At 46.3% G+C, this 21,817-nt stretch overlaps 5 protein-coding genes across 5 annotated transcripts; 1 reads left to right on the top strand and 4 right to left on the bottom strand.

Annotated features, from left to right (window-relative positions):
- Positions 1-231: 231 nt before the first annotated feature.
- On the bottom strand, positions 232-1,785 carry F4813DRAFT_383394 (nucleotide-sugar transporter; the record flags this gene model as incomplete). The annotated part of the gene is made up of 3 exons (XM_049245936.1): positions 232-504; positions 570-1,628; positions 1,702-1,785. 3 exons carry the CDS (start codon positions 1,783-1,785, stop codon positions 232-234), a joined length of 1,416 nt encoding a protein of 471 aa, XP_049095252.1.
- A 3,219-nt stretch (positions 1,786-5,004) lies between these two features.
- On the bottom strand, positions 5,005-8,233 carry F4813DRAFT_275335 (uncharacterized protein). The gene has a single exon (XM_049240433.1). The coding sequence runs from the start codon at positions 8,045-8,047 to the stop codon at positions 5,105-5,107; it is 2,943 nt and encodes a 980-aa protein (XP_049095251.1). The 5' UTR covers positions 8,048-8,233; the 3' UTR covers positions 5,005-5,104.
- A 3,730-nt stretch (positions 8,234-11,963) lies between these two features.
- Positions 11,964-13,299, bottom strand: F4813DRAFT_393859 (YTH-domain-containing protein; the record flags this gene model as incomplete). Its single annotated transcript, XM_049247485.1, has 4 exons — positions 11,964-12,254; positions 12,329-12,448; positions 12,505-12,560; positions 12,639-13,299. 4 exons carry the CDS (start codon positions 13,297-13,299, stop codon positions 11,964-11,966), a joined length of 1,128 nt encoding a protein of 375 aa, XP_049095250.1.
- An 865-nt stretch (positions 13,300-14,164) lies between these two features.
- On the bottom strand, positions 14,165-16,027 carry F4813DRAFT_375308 (glycosyltransferase family 76 protein). Its single transcript, XM_049245003.1, has 3 exons — positions 15,409-16,027; positions 14,748-15,339; positions 14,165-14,698 (listed from the first exon to the last, which is right to left on the bottom strand). The coding sequence occupies exons 1-3, from the start codon at positions 15,704-15,706 to the stop codon at positions 14,299-14,301; spliced, it is 1,290 nt and encodes a 429-aa protein (XP_049095249.1). The 5' UTR covers positions 15,707-16,027; the 3' UTR covers positions 14,165-14,298.
- A 2,478-nt stretch (positions 16,028-18,505) lies between these two features.
- Positions 18,506-21,145, top strand: F4813DRAFT_275178 (uncharacterized protein). Its single transcript, XM_049240431.1, has 2 exons — positions 18,506-18,598; positions 18,865-21,145. The coding sequence occupies exon 2, from the start codon at positions 19,207-19,209 to the stop codon at positions 21,088-21,090; it is 1,884 nt and encodes a 627-aa protein (XP_049095248.1). The 5' UTR covers positions 18,506-18,598; positions 18,865-19,206; the 3' UTR covers positions 21,091-21,145.
- The last annotated feature ends 672 nt before the right edge of the window (positions 21,146-21,817 follow it).

Genomic DNA, 21,817 nt, shown 5'->3' with positions numbered 1-21,817 from the left:
ATGTTTCCAAAGCACACGGTACCATTATTACAATTTCCAATTCAATTGGATTTGTGCAATTATCAAGATTGATCAATATCCTGTAATGCGTCTAATAGCTCCCTGTGTACGGGAAGGGAGCCTTGTTCTAACTTCGGCTCGGCACTTATCTTGAGCAGAACCTTCTCATACTTTCAGAGGCCGCTACTCCGTATTCCTCCTTTGCCTAGGTAGTCTATAATTCATATACGCTCATTCATCTCGGTTCTTCCCTTGAGATGATGATACACGATTGTGGAATCGCAGCGGTGAAGAAGGGCGCGAGGTTGAGAGACCCATCCCCTTCATGTTCTCAAGAGGATTGGGAACGCTAAGCTTGTCGTCCGTGTACCTTGGCGTATTCATCGGGTCGATAGTCGTCTTCTCAAAGTTGACAATGTTGATCGGTGGCGGCCGGCCGCGCTTCCGATCAGGACCTGTGTAGAGGAAGGTCGAGACGAGTACCATAACAGTACCAATGAGGAACTAAGAATAGCAATTAGCGAGCCGCTTCTCATGAAATAGAGATTACCGAGTGATGTAAAACATACCGTTAGTGTAACATGGACTTTGAAGAACCATACACTAAATAAGAAGCCTATAACAATGCTAATACTCGTAGCAAAGTTCATGGCAATGTTGTCGGCGTAATTGATGCAAAGCGAGGTGAGCACGCCGCCGAACGCCTGGAGGATGATCAATGCCCACACAATCCAGTTGTACCCATCAAATAAACCATGCTTCGCAATCTCTTCGCCGTCCTTAAACACGATGCCCAGCAGCGCTGGAAATAGCGAATAGAACGACAGCTGTATGTTGCGAGTCCAGACAGAAGCAGGATTTTCTGTGTCCTTAAGGACCTTCTCGAAGTAGACCCCCGTCAGGCCGGAAATCACCGCTACAGCAAATACAGCCGACAGTCCGATCGAGTAGTTCATTACGGGCGCTGTGTTTTGATCTTCCTCGATTCCCTCGTATGTCGCAGACCGTTTCGCAAGAGCCTGGCCAACCTCGGCTATGGTTTCCATGCCACGCTTCGTGAGCTCCCTCGCTACGTCGCCCATTCCGTTCGCTACTTGGCCTAGCTCATGTACCGAACGAGGAAAGAAGTGATCCGTCATGTCGTGGATCATGAACGAGCTATCTTTCGAGTTCGAGGATGGGATGCACACGACCGAAACGCCCATGGTGAGAATAATGAGGGAAACCCAACGCTTCACGGTCACGGACCGGCCCAGCATCGTCACAGTAAATATCGCAGTCGTTAGAATCCGGAGTTGGTACAGAATCTGGAAATGAACAGGATCAAGGTTGCCTACTGCGACATATTGTAACATGTTCTGCAGCGTGTATAGCGTCGCTGCGATAGCTACCTTCCAACCATCACCTGAAAAAACCGAGTTGAATATCTGCTCGAATATAACAGTCGCAGGCGTCGAGGGCGCAAGGTTCCTCGAAATTTCGTATATAGCGAAGGTCAAAGAAATCGCTAACTTTATCACTTCGGTCAAGAACACAGCTGTTGACGTGAAATATCGGTGATCGCCGCTCGGAGGCATCATTCGGGAGTAGTGCATGAGAATGATCAGCACCGAGTTTTGGAAAGTCACCTAAGAGCAGTGACATGTTAGCCATAGTGTGCTATCGCTAGATGGTGCATCTTCCAACCGCTCCAGCACATACCGTAATGAGAGAAAGCTGCTTCATGGGCACGCCGAGGAGGAGAGGCCCTCCCGCGGGTTGCGGGGCACCATCGAGGAGAGCCATGATGGTTGATAAGTTACGACCGCAGTTTGGCCAAGTTGGCGAAAGCCTCGTTCGCTCGTGTTTTCTCTTCCCTTTCTTTCTAAGCTCCTCCTAACTGGTCGAAGCTTTTGTTTAAATAATGGCTGAATTAGCGGATTGATGTCTCAAAAAGCTCTATGCGAAAATCTTTTCCTCTTCTAAAATTGGCGCAATAATAGTGGAAATTCGGAATCGCGTGTCGGTTGTCGTTAATACAAAAATTTTTTAAGAAAAATTTGGACTGAAGACAATATCCAATGCGTCGCGTCTCGTTAAATAAATTAAAAAAGATGCAAAGTCATTGAAGGTATTTCCGATTTGGGCGGACGCGCTTCAACCACCCACATCCAGGTCACTCCCAAAATGGGACCAGACCTATTAAGCTCTTCTCAACCCCTGAATGTGACACCACTTAGTGTAGCAAGCAAAGAGTCTGCGACACTAGGTGTCAACGGGGGTCAAGTTAACTTAGACAACTTGACATACGGCAGTCAACTTTAGAAGCTGTATTTAGATTGGGTTGGAAAAGTAAATATGAAAAGGCAGAAGGGGGACAAAAGGGTTTGCAGAAGTTCTTGTTTAGCAAAAGGCCGGAGAACTACATATGTGCTGTCATAGCTACGGGTACCTAGATATAGGATATATGATATAGGTACTGCTTATTTAGGGCCGGACCATACATAAGTTGGCATTGATTGATGATATCAAAGGCGCTGGAGTTTTCCCCCAATACGTAAGGATCATCAAGGCTCGAGCTATGCTGTGCCTGGACACTACAGCGTGGGCGTACCACCACGATTCTGCAAATAATAGATACTAAAATAGGTCGCAATAATTGTGGAATACCGCCAGATCCTGTTCTAGCCTTGATGTATCGTGTTACGTACCTGGATACCGAACCAACCACATGTGGACGGTTCAAGCCGTAGCAAATGATAATGCCGATAATATCTTGATTCGAAGGTTTTCCCACGGAGGAATAGTTAGCAGCCATTTAAGTTCCCCGAACTCCGCCGTACACTAGTCTTCATATTCGGGGCTATTTAATTGAAGTCAGTATTGTTCCGATGACACGTATATTACTCATGTATGGTTCAGTCCGTTCAGCTTGTTATTAAGTTGGTTGCGCCTTGACTTTTTTCGGCCTCCGTGATCGTCACGGAGCGATCTAATTTTCGCGGGGGGATATCCAAAAAGAGCTCCAGGCTCTTGATCTCATCCAGTCACTTCGAACAACACATGTTTCAAATCGTTTGGCACACCGCTACCAGTGAAAGCGGTTGACTTTTTTATTTATTGATATATTAACGTCAGTACTGTTGCTTGTCAAGGTCTTTACATTATATCCGAAGGCTTTAGATGGTAAGCGGTTGGGTGCCTAGGTAATTATCTAGGTTCAACATCTACTTACTATTTATTTCATCGGTAACAAGTCATCGATCCCATGATATCATTGTATAATCCTTCGATCATCTATGCCAGTCTAGAGTATCTAGCGGATAGCTTTCACTTCCGCTCTAGAAGGCTTGACTATGAGTACCGTCATGACTACCTACCTACCTAGGTTAGCAAGCTCCTGTGAGCAAAAAGACGGCGCTAAAAGGATGGATGCGGGGTGAACAGGACAGAAACTAATATATTTCTTGTTCTACCTGCATCACTAAAATCCAGAAATGCGAGAGAATTAGTAGCCTAGGTACCACCTACATAGGTATCTAACGGGATAGGTCTTAACAGTCCAGTCCCAACTGCAAGTCATACTATTACATATTCCCACCCCCTTGGAGAAGAACCGGATAGCTTCGATTTGCGGGTATTTTATTAGGTCAGATCGTGGATCGCGGGGCTTGGATCTTTTACGGATCCACAGCTCAAGTGAATGCCAATCGATGTCTTCAACGTGGTTGATAGAGGCACTGTTAGATCATCGCAATGTTGTAACCTAGAATGATTTACCTACCTACTATTCCAGGTCGCTGGAATTTGCCGTGAAATAAAGTACTTGATAGATACTAAACTCAAACCACCCAGATAGGGGAGCTTGGGCAAAAAAAGGAAAAATGAAATAAACAGGATGCAATAGAGACGAGCAAGTAAGGGGAAACCCCCTGAGGAATAAATGAAAATTTTACAAAAATGAAGTTGCCAGCTGCAGGGTTCGAACCTGCGCATCTCTCGATAATGGTGTTCAAGATCTTTTAAATCAGACTTAAAACCACCGCCTTAGACCACTGAAAGGTATTAGCGTGTGAACAGGTTGCGATGAAATATTTGTAAAAACATACCTCGGCCAAACTGGCTATAGTACATTTCCTTGTGATTTTCAAACGGTTTAATGCCGCTTATGACCCCTCCTTAAGAATCACTCCGCCAGCCAATAAATTTTGGATGATCAAAGTTACATCCACACATACACATCCACACACACAAACACACACACATATATGTATAGCAAGTTCAGATTTATATTTATACATTTTCTTTCCTTTCTATGGCTTCGTCTTATGTGTCCTCGAGAACGAGAAATGGCCAACAAGAGGAATATGATGATACCCTTTCGTGAACATCGCGATGAATTCGAATCGTAAGGGCTCCTCAAATGTTCATGCACCATAACACACACACCACCACCACCACCACCACCAATACGTACATAAACCAAACAAACACGCATCGCCTAGTTGCACATAAAATCGTCCGCAGTCCTTCCGTCACCCACTCGATCCCTAATATTACATATAGCTCTTCCCGTGGTAGTACACTGATGCAAGAAAGCAACCAACCAATTAAGCCGGATTCTCTCTTCTCTTTTCCCTTATAATATGATTATCCCTGGTAACCATTGAAGCCCAGACCGTGCCGCAGAGCCCGTCTTTTAACTTTAACATCCAACTAGTTAGAAACGACAAAACAGATTTCGAAAAAATTAGATCTTTGACCGTCGCGCCCTCCGATGATATCGCATTGTTCCGAATTTTGTTGAGATGAAGGAGACAAGATAGTAATAGTAGGTAGGTAGGTAGGTAGGTGTGGTGTATTAGTCGTAAGCAGTGATGCCGAGCTCCCAGTATATTCGATACGAACCCCATGTGATTTCCCATCCGAACTCACTCGCCTAACAGCCGTGATAAATAAAAATAAAACCAAGCGCCAAACAAACAACCATTTACGTGCATGCATATTTCGAAAACATAAGAAAATCTTGACGTAAGCTGTTATGCCAGCTCGATAACTCGGGACGAGGTGAGAGTAATGATCGTTGCCGATACAGTCCTTGGCAATGAGTGAATTATACTCATCTTCAGTCGTCGTCTCCCCACCAAGGTACTGGTGAATTAATTTGGCCCACGGCGCTCAGTCTCACAGTACTCTTCTTCCCCTTCTTATGGCTAAGGGTAGACGATGGTAAGGATCCGTCTGCGGGGGAAACAAGACTGTCCGGTCTGGGAACGCCCTTCTCCGGCACCGACTTGAGGGTAGAAAGCTTGGGTCGGCCGCCCACCATTGGGAAGTCGTCAAAGTCTATATCATCAGCATCAATGTCCTCATTGATTGAGGGACTACCCCTCGGTAGGTTCTTAATCGGGATATCCCTCGGGCTCATCGGACTCGAGTCGGGTCGTGGCCGGCCGTGGTGGGGTGATCCGTACGGGCTACTGCCGCGTTTCGATCGAATCCTGCTTCGATGCTCGCCGGGTGGGAATTCCAAGTCCTCCTCCATAAACTCGCTCAAATCCGGGCTCGGTTCCGCCTCGTCGATCACATCGATACTATCAATCGGTCGATCTAGGTAGAGAAGCACCCGCTCGTGACGAGATTTGCCGGTTGGTCGAGACTCGGGCCCGGGAGAGGCTCTGATTCGGGAAGGGGCTCTATCTACCGGCTCTCTATAACTAGCCGATGGCGATGCCTCCATGCGGCGCGGTCCATTAGAATGATTACGCACTCGACCGTGCCCGCTACTAGAACTTCGACCAGCTCGCCCAGCGAGTGACGACGATCTGATTGGGACATTATTAGCCTGTTTTGCCCTGGCACGAGCCTCCCTGACTTCTTTAGTCGCCTGTCTCTCGGCATCTTTTAAATGCGCCGATGCTAATTGCTCAATATCTTCAACGCTCTCGAGGCTAGCACCTCCGGGACTACTCCTACCCTCCTCAAGCTCGGCGATTATATTCTCCCGCATCCTAGCCCTCTTCTTCCGCAGCGCAGCAAGAAGCATCTCTTCTTGTTTCGTTACCGCCATCATCCGTCCATTCTGCGATTCGCTCGCTTTACCTACAGTAGATTCTCGCCGTGAAGATTCCGGCGATTTCTTATAGAACTCCACGCTAGTTGGCGACAGTGGAGGTGTTGGCTGGTCTGAAGTGTGAGAATTTTGCGACCCACACTGTCTTCCTTGCCGCGAGAGCGCGTGATTTAAACTGATCGGTATTTGGTCCACCGAAACTGATGATGCGGCTTCTGCCGTAGAAACATACGGGATGAAGGCGATTGCTCTCGCTTCCTGTACACTATAATGGGTGTGGGTACTGTAGGTCGGAGACAAAATAGAGCCTAGGGTGTTTACTGTCGAAACAGATCCGCGAGCATCTTGGGGTTGAGGTTGAGGTTGAGATTGAGGTTGAGGATCTTGGTGATGGATAGGTAAAGAGACTCGAGTCGCCGTGCTCAAAGATGAATTAGTGGAGTGGAGGGTATTAGTTGACGGTGATCGGGTGCTCTTGGTTTTCGGAGAGGCATGGGGAATGGTGAGGTAGTCGTTGAGTTGCGCGTATGACGCTCCTTTGTGATTAGTCGAGTGGCTACTGATAGAAAGCCGTGATGTGCTCCGTTGTCGCTGGCTCGAAGCGATGCTAGAATCGTCACGAAAGCTATTGTCGTAAGATCGCAGAGACGAACCCGGTCCAGAATATGATGTCTCCTCTTCGTCAGATTCCGAATCCGTGAGCGATAAGACGCTCTGCTGCTGCCTATCGGAATCCATAGTGCTCATTATTGACGGTGTAGCTTTTGAGGTCCGTGTATGGCGACTTGATACACTCGCAGCATATTCATTCCTCGACGATGGGCGTATCTGTATAGTACTCGGTGTCTCGGCTCTCATAGCCGTGACCTTACTTGCTTGTGAGGTGTTTCGGCTGTGATTCCATCTAGAGTTCGGGTCCCTAAGCGATGAATGCGGTAGCGGCGTGACCATATCTTCACGGGACATGTCTGAGACTGTTGGTTCGTACGTCCGAGGTAGGAGGCGTTCCTGGTGCAACTGACCCTTATCACCCACCTCCTCCTCTTCTTCTTCGTCCTCCTCTTTCAACGCTCCAGCATGCCGAAATGACATTTGCTCATAATGGTCGTAGAGCTGATGCAATGTGCTAGCATTGCTTACTACTTTCGAGCGGCCTGTTCGTGTCGATACTTCCGGGGGTTGAGATTGGTTGATTGGGGCCGGCCTCGGGGTCAGTTCACTCCCCCCGGGACTCGGAGGCGATCGCGCCAGCGAGACTACAGAATGCGACGTGTGTGACATGACAGATGGGGACTTCATCACATAGTTATTTCCTAAGACGGGCCCAACTCCATTGGAATCCGCATGATGTTCCTTGCGAGTCCTTAATCTTAGTTTTGAGAAATCTAACTTAGATGGCTTCTTCTTTGGCTGCTGCCCCTTGCCATAGAGTGCCCCGTCGATATCCAATAGTGCGTGAGCTTTCGTCGGGAGTCCCTTGGCCATCGCCGAATTTGATGTCTGCTGCGATATTGAGAGCGGCATCTTGTCCGATTCGTAATATGAATTAATAGTAGAACTCGTTTGGGGCCGGTGAGCACTGGTGTCGTCTGTCAAAGTATCCCGGCTACGCGAACCAAGGGTGACGGCTGATGTCTTGGGCTTTAACCCCTTGCTAAACAGGCCATTAGTACCACGCAACCGCCGTGGGAGCGCCTCCGATTCATCCTCCCACAGAGCTCTACCATAATTCGATCTGTCGTATCCATCCTCTTCTTCGTCCAGGACACCAGATTGACTAGCGCTACTCTCAGATATCGATATACTGATGCCGCCGGCCGATTCTGTTTCCCACAATCGGCCAGGATCCCTCGTTCCGGTAGGAGAACCAAGCTTCTGTCCGCCAGTTCCCAAAATCCTTTCTGCTTTCGAGAGCGGGTTCGAGACCGCCGCGGCGGGTGTCTTCTTCGCTGAGCGTCCCGGCATGGGGAACGTAAATTTAGATCTATGACCCATTTTCGAGGAATAATCTACCACACAGGCGATAGGCCGATAATAACAGGGCTAAATAATTCAAGCCTCGAAATGAACCTCGTTGTTCGTGCCTAGAGCGACAGGATCAAAGAATCAAGTGCTAAACACCAAGTCTCTCTATCTCCCACCTCTTGTCTTTCCCACGACAATGTCTCCAAGGAAATAGACATATGCTACAAACTTCAGATGCCAAGACAATCGGATTGTTACCGCGAACTGAAACGAAGGGACTAATTCCGTGCCTATTATCGAACGGTCGCAGTGTCGGCGGTCGATCAGGGCGTCAGATTCAGGTATGCTTCAGTCGGCATATCAAATCAACTTCCTCTCATATCCTACAAGTAAAAACTCCGACTATGCAATGCTCAGCATAGCCCAGTGGCGCGTATATATCGAGAAGGAATCGTGATACGAAGTCGACAAGTTAATTACCGGATTAGCGAAGATACAAGACCACGATTTAACTTGTATGTTCGTCAAACAGCTTCGAATGATTAAGTGTCCCGCATGAACCCCCCCAAAAAAATTTGGTATGAAGGATCGTGATGATCGCTTTTCTCCCGTCGGCTTCTTCTCCCAAAACATAAGAGACCCTCTTCCAATCCCTACTTCAGCTTCGTAGACACAACTCCATACGTGCGTGAAGAAAATGGAGTGTCATAAGTAAGAAGGGGAGAAACAGGAACAAAAAGGGACTGGAACGATGGTCCTGTCACGACACGGACACTTTTTTCCCCTGGATATTAAAATTGGAGAATCCAAGAGACGTATTTCTCCATACAGTAGGCAATTCACGACGTATTGCAACCTATTTATTGGCACATTTGTACATCTGCATATGCGAACGGAGGGTATGTATGTAGGTACACTTGCATATGCATGTATCCTAATGTTACCTCGAACTCATTAATACCATATTCCCAGGAACAGTAATTATAGCTTATTTTATTATAGCTATATGTTCCCTTTATTAGCTATGTACACTAGAGTCTGTGTGGTTAGATGGGTCAAGGAGCTAGGTTGTCCCCCTTACCCACTCACACGTGTGCATATACATACAATACAGATACCGCAGATACCACAGATACATCTCTTCAAGCCACCTACACGATGGCACGAAAGAAGACTACCTACGTTGAGCTAACACCAAATCAAAAGTAGCCAGCCCCAGGTGGCATGCAGATAGGTTGCAAAAAGTCAAATGAGCCGTCATGCGCGATCGACCCACCGGAGAAGCCGGGCCACCTCGCATTGTATGTAGGTAGCCCAGCCCTTCAAGCCACGGCCGGTTTATGAAAGAGGGGGGGGAGCAAGGGGTTTCGTGGACCCCTGCCTTCAGCCCCTGTTACAAAGCAGCAAGTTTCTTTTCTGCGGAGCTTCGTATTGCATCTAGACCACAATTATATGTAAGGTACGGTTGTGCTAAGCTGCATAGAATGCAACGTGGAGAATGTCTACATAATTAAACGTCCCACGACGATCAAAACAATAAAAAGGCTCAGGGCAAGCAAGTATCAGGGAAAAGTTTCAAAATTGTTTTGGTGCTTCGTAGTGTAAACCGGTGTATGTAAACAACAATAACTGGAGTAGAATTTTAGCTCCCTGAGTTAGAGTCGATTTATTAAAAAACGGCTATCTACCGCTAAATTAGACAAACGGCAAGGTTCATGGAAGTCGGCGTTAATGGTAGTTAGAGAAAACATTATTACGGAATACAAACACGCTCAACAGCATAGCTCGAACGATCCGCCATTTTTTTATTAGTGACTATTATATTTTCTTTTGCAAGTGTGGGTGGGACTCAAGTCTTTACTAGGTTACATATGTACAGAATACATTAATTTTTCGTTAACGAATCCATCCTACAAACAACCAGGGTCATATTTAAACCCTTTTAATATGGAATCTAGCCTCACCAGCCTCATCAGCCTCAACCCTTGCTGTCTCAGACAACGGTAACCTTGCAAGAGAGCTGGTGAGAAAGATCTAACACCAACATCAACCCAATCGTCGGCAAATAGAATCGAAGTCCGAGTACCCATAAAGTGGCCCTTACATATTATATAGTATGCTTTAAATGGTGGCTTGTCGGTCTTCGGCCAGGTTACTACATAGAGTCCAGAAATGCTTGGGGGAGTTAACGCATACATAGGATGGATCATGAGATGATAGAACTAATCTCAGCCCGCGGACGTCTCGCACATGGCATCCTCGTTTTCGTCACACGGTCTCTCGCATCGACCAAGACAATTAGGTTATAGATTAATACCTGCAGCTAGCCACTGCAGATGTCTCAACCTGAGGCCGCAGTGCCAGAGATGACACGGCGTATATTGCCATGCTTGCCTCAACGTTGATATAATCTGTGGAACCTTGGAAGATTCCAAGAAGAGGGGGGAAAAGCATGGCGAGAATTCTGCAGGAAACCGACGAAGCCCCAACTGACGAACGAACCCGAGAATTCCTCAGTACCTAATCAATTACTTAATTCGTGCAAACGACAAGACACATAGCCCTTTGCGGCGACCACCCGGGCTTACCGATATAGGATAGTGTCCGACGACGCCGTCGCTACCAACTAGCAAAAACAAATAGCTCTCCTCGACTTGATACGAGAGTCTGTTGGTTGTATTCAACGCCTAGGATTTTAGATGTAGAGCTACAGGACGCATGCAGAAGGATTATTAGTGTACCTAACCAAGCATGACTCGCAGGCAGTGGTTAGTGTATGAAAGTTCTTTTTTTCTCCTTTCATCCTCGGTACTCAAGTTTTTCTCCGCACATCTTTAGTAGTTGTTGTTCTACACATGACGATGTTGGCGCAAAAGTGATATATCCTAGTTGAGCCGCCAAGCCACTTACACAGCTTCCTATCATCTTGATCATTCCTATCATCTTGATCATTCCTATCATCTTGATCATTCCTATCATCTTGATCATTCCTATCATCTTGATCATTCCTTGTGCCTATATCTGATATCTCCATGATATCAGTAAAGCATTGACGGTGTTCGAGAAAGAGTACCTAGGTTGTAGAGCTTTTCCGACACAATGCCGGCAACCGGCCGAAAGGGTTTATGTTTGCTAGTTGATTAGCCCCGTGATTCTGTCAAGTCTAGAACCGGGGAGGTTCGTTAATCTCCTTTAGCATCTCTTTTAGCAGGTATGCGCTAAGTGATACACATCGTAGCTAAAAATACATGATGACTAGGTAGTTAGTAGCATTCTTTCGGGAGCACATACCCGTTAATTTACTGCGTTACTAAGAATATTGATTAATGGACTGTATGTAGTAGAAGCGAATGCCTCGGTACCTAGTATCATCACCCTAGCCAGTTCCGTGGTGGTCTCTACGATGGTCCAGATTACTAGTATGTAAGTGGCACGTATGCCAAAGCCTTATATCAGTAGTTTCCGATAGAATGTGAGAAAATCTCCGATTACTATGATGCGATCTATCATCCGTGTATGATGGTGATCCTCCAGATCTTCCCTAATTGCCTACCAAATTGGGGTTCCATGTCTATAGACGTTTAGTATCAAGAGACATCACGCGTAATATTCCGATGTCTTGTCGCGTAGGCCATTCCCAGAAGCCATAGTCTGAAGAAATCTCATAGGAGTTCATATGATAAAAGAGAAGATCTATGATAGCAAGAAAGTCATTCCGCATAAATCATCAATACCCGGCAGTGCCGCAGAGTCGAGTAAACTCCTTGTCGTATATCAAGGTGAAGAGGTAAGCATCGCGATGTCAAAGGTTAAAAGACACTGGTTCCCGTCTTCTCGTTTTAGTACAGCAAAGGTAAAGAATCCAGTCGCATAGGACCACTTAAGTAGCGAAATAAGATCGAAAGTCTGCTGAGGGCGTCACTTGTGCGAAATTAGAGCCATAAGCTTATTGCTTAGAAAGAGAACCAATTCGTCTGGCTCGCTTGTACTCCTCTACGCCACGGGACTCGAGGATGCAAACCATCTGTCGGCCGGCATTTTCGTCGATCTCTTGACCGTTACGGGCTCGCGTAACCGGAAGGTCTTCGTTGAGACGGTTTGAGATATGCAATACGTGTTTACTGTCGACATGCATCGTATTAATCCACTCAACTTTGAACGGCTCCGAGATGCTCCACTTGACTCCGTACCACCACATAGGGCGAACATCCGCAGAGGGAAGTGACTTCATGAGGGCCTACATTAAAGACGTAGGGTCAGTTAGTCAACGCAGAACAAGGGGATGTAAATTTAGGGAGTAAGAATACTGACATAACCTTGAAAGCCATGGGACTTGTTAACGGCGAAGAAGAGGACCACAGTCTTGCCGCTGGCAAAGACCTTGCTTAGAATTTCCGCATTGGGACGCTGGGTAGCCCATAGACCATCCTCCTGTTAAATTGTTATTTCTTCTGAATCGTCGGTATGCGTGCAGGGATACAAGTTACCATCGAGTCGTAGACATGAGACCAACTGTACGATCTCATCACAAAGAAGCAGACTTCTACAAACCGCAGCAACTATTAGTAACCTATCATGAAGAGGCAGCACATATCCTTTAGATATTTGGGGTAAGACCTACCACCTTTGCCCTCAAGAATGAGTTGCTTAGGATAGCGTAAGTGCATCATCTCGCGGGTCAAATCTCGTTGATCGTCTACTCGCTCCCTGTTTGGGCTGTCATAGTTCTCGATTCTCTCAGCAGTGTGTGCAGGACGGCCGCTTGGCCGGACAATATAACGTAGAGGCGACCCGCGAGGTGTCAAGGGCCGATCGTATTCATTATAGTAGACTCGTGAGTAACCACGAACGCGGTATTTTTCATGTTCATGATGGTGGAAACGAAGGGGTGACACTGAACGGGTATGGGTCGTGGGAACAACAAGGTCCCTGCTACCCCTGCCACGATGCACTTCAACGCTATCCTTCAAACTTTCAGGCTCAGTGGGACGTGCCCGCGCAGGTGACGAATCTTGAGGCATATTGGCAAGAACAGAGTCAAGGTCCTTCTTGATAACATCAGTAGCTAGTTTGGCCTTGCTTGTGTCATGCTTCTCCTCTCCAGCATCGGTGTTTCGGTAATCTGCCAGTTTCTTCTCACGGTAGTCAATCTCGTGCCAGCCAGTAAGTTGAAGCCAGTCCTGGACATCCGGCGCAAGCATTGATTCCATGCTGGTGTTTCCGGTATTGCGAATATCGCGTGCACGGGTTGGAGAGGAACGAGGGTGCTCAGGATGCGCCATGGTTATTGAGTGCTTTCTTGGATTAGAGATGATGTGGTGGATATTGTAGAAGAAGAATCATTAAATATCTCCTTTAAAGATCAGGCAATATACATCTAAGTAGATGGGATATGATATAAGATACTGTTGGTGATACGTAGTATGTAGGTATGGGTTAAGAGTGAGTGTGTACCTAGGTAGTTTGTAGAGGTACTGGTCCTTGGTAATCGAATATTTAGAAGGGTGTTGTCAAGAAAAAGAATAATAGAAGGTGCGTTTTGAAGCGGAACCCTTGCGTTATATATGATTGAGGAGTGACATTTGGGCAGGAGGTGCAGAATGCGTTTTCGTTATCGGCGCACTTTCCTAGACACGTCAAAAGATCGTGAGTCCTGCGTTGGTGTGGCATGAATAGGTAAAATATAAGCAATTTCCTTTCCTAGATCGCCGGAGAAGAGTATCTACCTAATTTGGAGATCTGTTAGGTGATTTAGATGATACCGTATCCTACCTAGAGATGTGTAAAGGAAGAAGAGGTTCTTGTCTTGTTTTGACGGCAAGGTGTCAGTAACGTGGTGACCCAACTAGTCGCGTCGTAAATAGAAGGCGGTGCTTGCCATTAGAGATTCAAATTCCTTTGGAATACTGTAAGAGGATAATATCTTAGGTACGTTTATCGTAGTGTTGAGGAAGAAAGCACCCCTTTGCAATAGCCTCTTGCAAAAGCACCTATCCTCAAAACGGGAGAGACCGTGCCTCCTACGAAACAATTTTCTTGCCTTGTGGTTACATGTTTGTATTGTGATCATCAACTAGGTAGACTCCCCTAGAGGCTACGGATCGCGAAAATTGGTATGAACAACTGCCATCTCTTCGACGGCACTGGTTATAGAGTAGCTATGATATAATGATGCTATGCTTTCTAATTTGTCCTATATACTACGATAAAGGAGAAATGACGACTATGTAAGTTGGAACCTGGAGTTCATCAACAGAGTATGCGGCAGTACGTGATGCACATTAGGCTGGAGGAAGGAAGGAGGCAAAGAGGGCTCCCTGAATAGCGGCGTACATGATCATAAATCTCACGACGTTTGTCCCAAATGTTGAAGTTTTTTTCTCAGTGATAAGCCCTGCCAGCCACCAGTACCAGAGTGGATATCCCGATGAGATCCTCGTAATAATTTGGACATGATAGTTTGTGATGGATAAAGCAGCTAAGATGAGCTGGGAGAAGGCCATGGAACGGACTAGTACTGTTAGATGAGAGTGGTCACCGGGAATGGATTCCTTAGATGCGATACTCAGAGGCCGTCTAATGAGTTCTTGACTTGAGGTTATGAGAATGTAAATCATTGGCGCAGCGAGTAAGAAAAGGGGTATATTTGATGGAGTCCAGTAGCGGAGAAAGCCAACGTTCCTATCCTCGGCGTTAGCGTCGTCAACATAGGGAGCAACCTTCTACTAACCAATAGTGCGCTTGAACGAATGAATAAATGCTAGGAAACATGCTCGTGCACCAAGATCTTAACTTGGTACCGGAAGGAACGGAGCAGAAGATTTGAAATGCAATAAGTTGCGGAATCACAAAGCTAACTGCTATCGCCATACCTCCTAAGAGTAGGGCAAATCGTCGTCGGATACTAGATAAAGTGGGTGGCATAGTGAGTTCATGGGCCAGTGCAATTGCGAATGGGATCCCATTGAATAGGCCGTTGCTACGAAATGTGGTGGCGAAGCCAAACCACATACCTGAAGCGACCAAGCTTACATCGTGGGCAAAAGTCCGTTTCGGCCCAAGTAAACCCTTCGCAAAGAAGAGATATCCGGTAAAAGATAGAAAAGCAAAGGTACTCTCGTTATATGGAGCTGACAAAAAAAGCCCAGCTGGAGACAGGATATGCAGTAGCGCCGCGATAAATGACGACCGCTGATTTCCTAGGACAACGAGTCCGAGCTGATACAAGGCAAGCACGGAGAGCAGGTGGGATGTGTGAGCTACCAATATCCCGATAAGTGGCTCGAGGGATTGATAGGTCTGAATTCCTAAGCTAGAAAGTCCTATTGACGCGAGTCAGAATATAGAACGGGTGCAGCAGACAGCATCACATAAGAAATAGGATTAAGGACCTTGACTAAGATAAAAGATGACAGTTGGAAACCCAGTGCCAAATGCCCATTCCTGCTCAAACAGATAACCTCGACGAGAGGCCTGTATGAAGTAAATAGAGTCCCATCTTGTTAGCTTTGTAGCTAAGTCAAATGGAAGTTCGTGGGATGAAGTTATCTCAGGGGATAGTAGAGTACTCGAGGTGTCGTAAGCTGGACCGACGCTACTCCCGATAACAATAAATAGGAGTAGTGATTTCCAGGCGATAAACGAGCCAACTAACGATCTAATAGGATTTATAGAATCGAGAGAGGGCATGATTGAAAAGTAAAGATGGCCAAGGGTTGTTGTTTCTATGTACCTCCTTAGGTACCTTTGGGTAGGTATCTCGATGACCGGCGTCGAATAAGAGAATGGGGCAGGGGCTAAAAATGGAAGGTTGGAATTCCCGAGCCACAACGACTTAAGCCCAGGTGTGGCTAGTACGTATTGTCCATGAGAACCTTACTAATTAATTGTGCACGTGCCTTATCTTGGATAATCGTGCGATTATCCAAGTAATATTTCTTATCTTATACGAATACGAACACTCTAAAAGACATGGAAATTATGAAGGAATCATCTGCTGACGATGAGACGACACAAATAGTCATTATTACCTTGGCTTACATAGTAGACACAAGCCTTTATCCTAAACGAGAAATGGATACCGCCCAATGTGATTAGCCTAGCTCACCTCTCTTGATCGCCCACCCATTTAAGGTTGTTGTCTGGCCTTCGTGGCTTTGGTAGTGGCTGTTCCATGCATGTATTGATAGAATCGGAAACATGCACGAGGCATAACGGCTTGAAGCGCGTGCATCTGATGTTTCTATGTACATCTTCCTAACTTGGTACCTTGGTTACTACCTATCGCAAAAGCGAATGCGAATGTAGTTCCAAGATGGGATAAACCTGGGGCGCAGTCACGTTATGTATCATAAGTCATGATAGTTGGACGATCCTTGATATCAATATCCATCGTACAAAGGCAGAATGCTATTCAGAAATCACGGCATGTCGTCATTGTCTTAGGTTACCTAGAACACTGTAAGAGTACTCGGGAGGGTTTTGTGTTTCGCGGGTTTGTAATACTTGAAGTTCGGCCTCGGCAAGTTAGAATGGAAGTAGCCTCTTTTTCTTAGTTCGCGGGAAGCGTTGAAAATCCTAGTTGACAACTACCTAGGTAGCACATGAGTAATAACTATCCGAAAGAGTTGTTTAACCTAGGAATATATATGGTATCTAGGTGCCTAACCTAGGTATGTAATCGAACCTCGGTGCGGACAGAGAACATGAAAATAAATGATAGCCGAATTCGTACATCGTTGCCGACTCTCGAGAGAAACCATTACGGAGACGAACTGCTATGTAATTTGAGCTACTCAAGGCACATGGTTCCATGATCATCAGACCTTCTATCCTGTTATACTCTCACCGACATATGAATAGCATTCCTTCATGAAGCCCTGATTGGATACACGTGCGGAAGGGCTACAGGCTAACTAACGAGGTGGATGGGACAACATATCTTGCATCTTGCATCTTTTGGTCTCGACTTCTTTTGCTTTATTGTCTTGGCAGGTTTAAGGAGGATATGTATTATCGAAGTTGCCGCTCCGTTGTTGGAGTGAAGAACCTAACCTACGTCTGTACATACCTAAGGTATCTGATGCAATTATTCTGATGCAGTTATCTCGAGATTCTTTATTCTTTAGGCAGACGAATAAATGTTGTCGATCTTTAACTTTTTAAGGTGACGTCGTCGAAAATTTGCTACCTTTTATGGATCATGGATACGGTAAGTTCGTCATGAATTGAAATCGTAAATGCATCGAATAATGAAGACATCGTCAACAGAGCAATTGCCCAGGTTGGCGATTACTTACAGAAAGACATATGTACAGGAACGGAACGGAACATTAGATGGTACACATGCAGATATCCATGTGGGAATGTAATCGGTGTGATCGGCCCCTAGCAGACCGGCTATGACAGTGCCGAGCACATGCATCCGACCAATAGGAATCTATGGGTAGACTGGAAACCGCACCAACTAAAGGGAGAACAATATAGAAGCCTAGAACGCCGAATTGGAACCATGTACCTACGCGGTGGGTTGTCTGCCCTATGGGGCGGCCTATCGAGCCTCCAATACAGCTGCCTAGACTACTACCACTACTACCACTACTACACTATGTATGCATAGGCCGTTACCTAGATACACCTGTAGACCTGGTAGCATTGAAACCTTAAGAATTAAGGAGGTGTATACATAGGTACACATACAACTCTGCTCTCTGCTTAGGTACCTATGTACTCTACTGTAATAGGAGCTACATACATATCTGCATAACTGCCGACCAACCAGGTTCCGATGACACTATCTGATCTTTCCGCCCCTGTCGATTTCTGTATAGCAATTTTTCGTAATCGCATCATTGTGGTACAAGCAGACATGGAATAGTAAAAAAGTGCATTTTTCCATTCCAACCGCACATTATGGTTACTTGCCGCAATAGCAACAATAATAAACTGCAACATCCAGTGCTACCCAATGCGCCCTCTTTATTTCCCACAGCCCTTTATACCTTGCGATCTTATCTTTTAACCTAGACGTGTCATGTATCGTGTATTTCTTTCTTTAATTTAAGCCTGGCAGCTTATATATGCAATCCTGACGATCCTTTTTTTTTCTTTCTTTGCTGACGAAATTGTAAATTTATTTATGCCCGCTCTCGGGTTTAAAGAAAGAAAGAAAAGAAAATAAACGTCGAAGCTAACGAGTCGTTACACGTATGTATTGATGTCATGTATGTGTGTGCATACTGACCTACATACCGTAACTTGCATTTTATAGCTTAGATAGCTTGAATAGCTACCTAGGTCCTAAGCAACTAAAATCCAGCCTCGGCTCGGCTCAAATCTAACAAGAACTGACTGATTCGATTATTTTCTGGTGCGCCTTTTTTTTCTTCCTTCTTGGACGACAGCGGGTCTTAGCGAAAAAGCTCGGCTTGTATCCGAACGCGAGGAGCTGAAGCTGAAGCAGAAGCAGTGGGACTTTACATACATACCAAGCCGACAGGGCACGCACATGGTTTAACGACGATCAAGATCCACCGCCACTCCCCGTACATATATGTCCAGACACATATATGCTTAATATATGTATGTTGTGGGTGTATATTTGGGAATATATACACATATCCTTGGCTTGTCTTTACCCCTCGAAACCCCCCATACCTGTTCTACCTCCTCTCCCCCTAAATCCTTGGCCGATACGCGCGTTTCTGGACGAACCGAACAGCGTTCAGCCTGTCAGGCCACGACTCAGCTCTCCACTTGATCTATGTACCTTACCTCTCCCCCAATACCCTTTTACCGCGTTAACAGGTACCTACCTAAGTGCCTATTAATGTACCTAACGCTTTAAGGGCATTGACTGCTTCAACGTTGTATGCGATCATCTCCTACTTCACGGCTCCGGATCCCTCTCAAAACTCAGCCTCCGCAAATATACCACTATTATTCCATATCCCTCTAGCCTCTTTTTCCCTGTCTTATTCCTGAAAAGTCAGCCTAGAATCTGTGGGGAATATAGGATCGTATACCATAAGACACAGTATGATCGGTCTTGTGGTAGCGTAGGACTTGCTTATTTGTTCATCGAGACTACCCGGCAACTACCTGGATATTCAACTTGAGCCTGTCGTAAAAGGCTCCCCCCCACACTCAAAGCCGTGGAAAGTGGAAGCTTGGATGGAATTTCTTTCATAATGTTCCTGCATTCGGGAGCTAGCCTGCATGGCCATGAGTATTCAAATCGGCCGAATCCTCCGCCTGGTCATCGACGCAATCCTCTCCTGCGATCTGCCTTTGCAGCACCTATAAAACGATCTTCTTCGTATCACCCTAGCACTTCACCTTCACCTAATGAACCTGCTTCGCCTGATCTACGGCGACCTCGTCCTCTTTCGGAATATATACCTAGAACACCCGAAGCTACTGTGAAATTCCAAGAGCCCCGATGCGATTCGACGACGGCCAAACCAGAAGCAATGAGCGAGGATGAAGGCTCAATTGCATCCGATAGTGACGCGAGCCGCGTATCGTCTTCGGCTCGTCGCAACCGGAGGAGAGCCATGCGGAAAAGCACTACCTTTCTCCTTGCGCACCCACCTCCAAAGCTGGGCAGCAAGCAGCGTCTAATACATATACGACCCAAGTTATTGCTTCAGATGCAACAGTTGGCAGTTAATAGGCGCCCAAGACCAGCTATTGACGTATTTCCATCCTTTGCCGTAGCTGGCCCTTTGATTGTACCCTTGCTAAAGCGGTTTCCTCTCATCGCCCGCATCAAGCGAGAGTTGGGTATCCGGGATATTATGTTGGTCAAGAGTGAAGACTATGATGCGCAAGCTTCTGGGTTAGACAGTGACGGTGACGACGACGACCTGAAGTCCCGCGAGCTGTTAGCGATATTAAGTCCAGTCTTGACAGAAGACAAAGCCGAAATCGTGCTAGCCGACGGGACAGTCTGGACCGCAACGCCACGGTTCAGCGGTGTCAATTCCTGTTCCTATGATTTCGTCAGTATTGATTCGAATGGAACCACCACGACAGCCAGATGGGTTCGCAAGCAGATGGCAACTAAATCCTTGCCAGTTATGCCGACTTCGCCAGGTTTCACGCCTACGATACCTGTGCCTGACTGCAAATTCACCTTTAGCATAATCGATCCTAACTGCCGACGCCATCCTATCATGGCCACCTTAACAAATTCTTCGCTCGATATATTAGACTCCTATACAACTGTCTCGCAGTCCGCTAGCCGTTATCCTCCGACTTCTCCCGTGTTATCTACACCTAGTTCTTCTACCAACGGAGAGAGCACTCCAAAGAGAACAACTCGGCAAGTCGAAGATTGGCAGAAAACTTTTATTACCATATCAGCTATATGGGTAATACTTCGTCACGGGTGGTCCCCTAATTGGAAGCCGGCAGATTTTGGTACCCTATCCCCGACTTCTCCCACCACGCCGGTAGGCGCAAGCGCATCGGCTCGGAACCGGTCTGTGAGTGTAAATTTGGAGATGGCCTCAAAGCCTAGTGCTCCCAACGCTGGCAGCCAACGCAAACTCCCAGGTGGCCTGCAGATGGACGATCAGCTTACACCGAACGTGTTACCTAGGAGAGCGACATCCACTGGGACTGGCTTCATACAGAAGTCGAACGCCGCGGAGATAGAAACCCGCGACCGAGCCAGAAGTAGTCCTAGGCAAGAATCAAAGAATAAGCGAGGGTACAAAGGCGATTGGGAATTAAGCCTCCCGGATCGGACCCAAGCGAATTCGTTAGCTGCCGTATTGGATTCCCCATCTACGCTCACCCCAATTGACCTTGCTTCACAAAGTAATTCCACACCATCAGCATCATCTTCCTTGTCTACGAGGCACCGGGTTATTTCGGCATCTTATTCGGCCAGCCCGGTATCCCTCAAACCCATTGAAATCGAATTTAGCGAAAACCCTAGCCTTCGGTGCAAATCCTCCGTTCGGAATATAGTACAAGAAACCAACAGAGAAGACCAAAGCCGGAAAGCAAAGCACCAGAAATGGAAGAACATGTCACACTGGTTTCGAAAGCTGCATGGGCGGTAGGGCTGCCAGCCATGTTATTAGCAAGCGTCGAAAACAGGAGACGCAACCACATCAATTTGTGAACGAGGAGGGAAACTTGTATCATATCATACACTCGCATAAACCGGAGTTAGGGAGAAAGGGGACATTTGCGGTACGGATTAAATAGGAAACCCAAATCATTGGTTACGGTATTTTTCGGAAAGGATTGGATCTGACCGAGAACTAGACTTTTGGGAAGCTCTAGGGACTGGATCAAGAGACTTACCCGCACGGCGTTCAAATAGAGGGATGGTTTTGGCCCATTATGATCACGCATATCCAAAATAAAAGAGAAGGAAGCTGCTTGAATTATGCAGCATCCAACGGAGTGGTCAATCCCGGTAGCGACAAATAGTTACAAAGAAACCATCTATTAGTTGACTGAGACAAATTCTATTGCTTGATCGATGTGGCTCTTGCGCGTTACATACCTCCTAAGTGCGGTACTACCATGTGTATGACATACGTTTTAAGCATCGTAAGACCCCATATGGTAGGTCGATATAGATGAGGTAGTAGTATGTAAGTAACTAGGAGTCTACTCATGTCCTCTCTTAGCCTCAATGGTGTATGTTCAGCTACACATAAACCCCGTTATATTCTCAAGGACGTCTAAACACTTAGCTAAGATATACCCGAAATCTAAAGTATGAACTCGATATTTTATTTATCCTCATGAGGTCAGACGTATTTAACTAACTTTACT

This window comes from Daldinia decipiens (assembly GCF_022478715.1).
Source record: "Daldinia decipiens strain CBS 113046 unplaced genomic scaffold F4813scaffold_50, whole genome shotgun sequence".
Taxonomy (NCBI): domain Eukaryota; kingdom Fungi; phylum Ascomycota; class Sordariomycetes; order Xylariales; family Hypoxylaceae; genus Daldinia; species Daldinia decipiens.
Note: the sequence above shows the minus strand (reverse complement) of the source record. Positions and strands in the feature narration are given on the sequence as shown.

Coding starts and splice junctions, on each gene's coding strand:
- F4813DRAFT_275178 (XM_049240431.1), top strand. CDS start 19,207: ATGTTCCTGCATTCGGGAGCTAGCCTGCATGGCCATGAGTATTCAAAT.
- F4813DRAFT_275335 (XM_049240433.1), bottom strand. CDS start 8,047: ATGGGTCATAGATCTAAATTTACGTTCCCCATGCCGGGACGCTCAGCG.
- F4813DRAFT_375308 (XM_049245003.1), bottom strand. CDS start 15,706: ATGCCCTCTCTCGATTCTATAAATCCTATTAGATCGTTAGTTGGCTCG. Junction 15,340..15,408: donor CATCTTTTATCTTAGTCAAG/GTCCTTAATCCT, acceptor TCGCGTCAATAG/GACTTTCTAGCTTAGGAATT. Junction 14,699..14,747: donor TTCGTTCAAGCGCACTATTG/GTTAGTAGAAGG, acceptor CGCCGAGGATAG/GAACGTTGGCTTTCTCCGCT.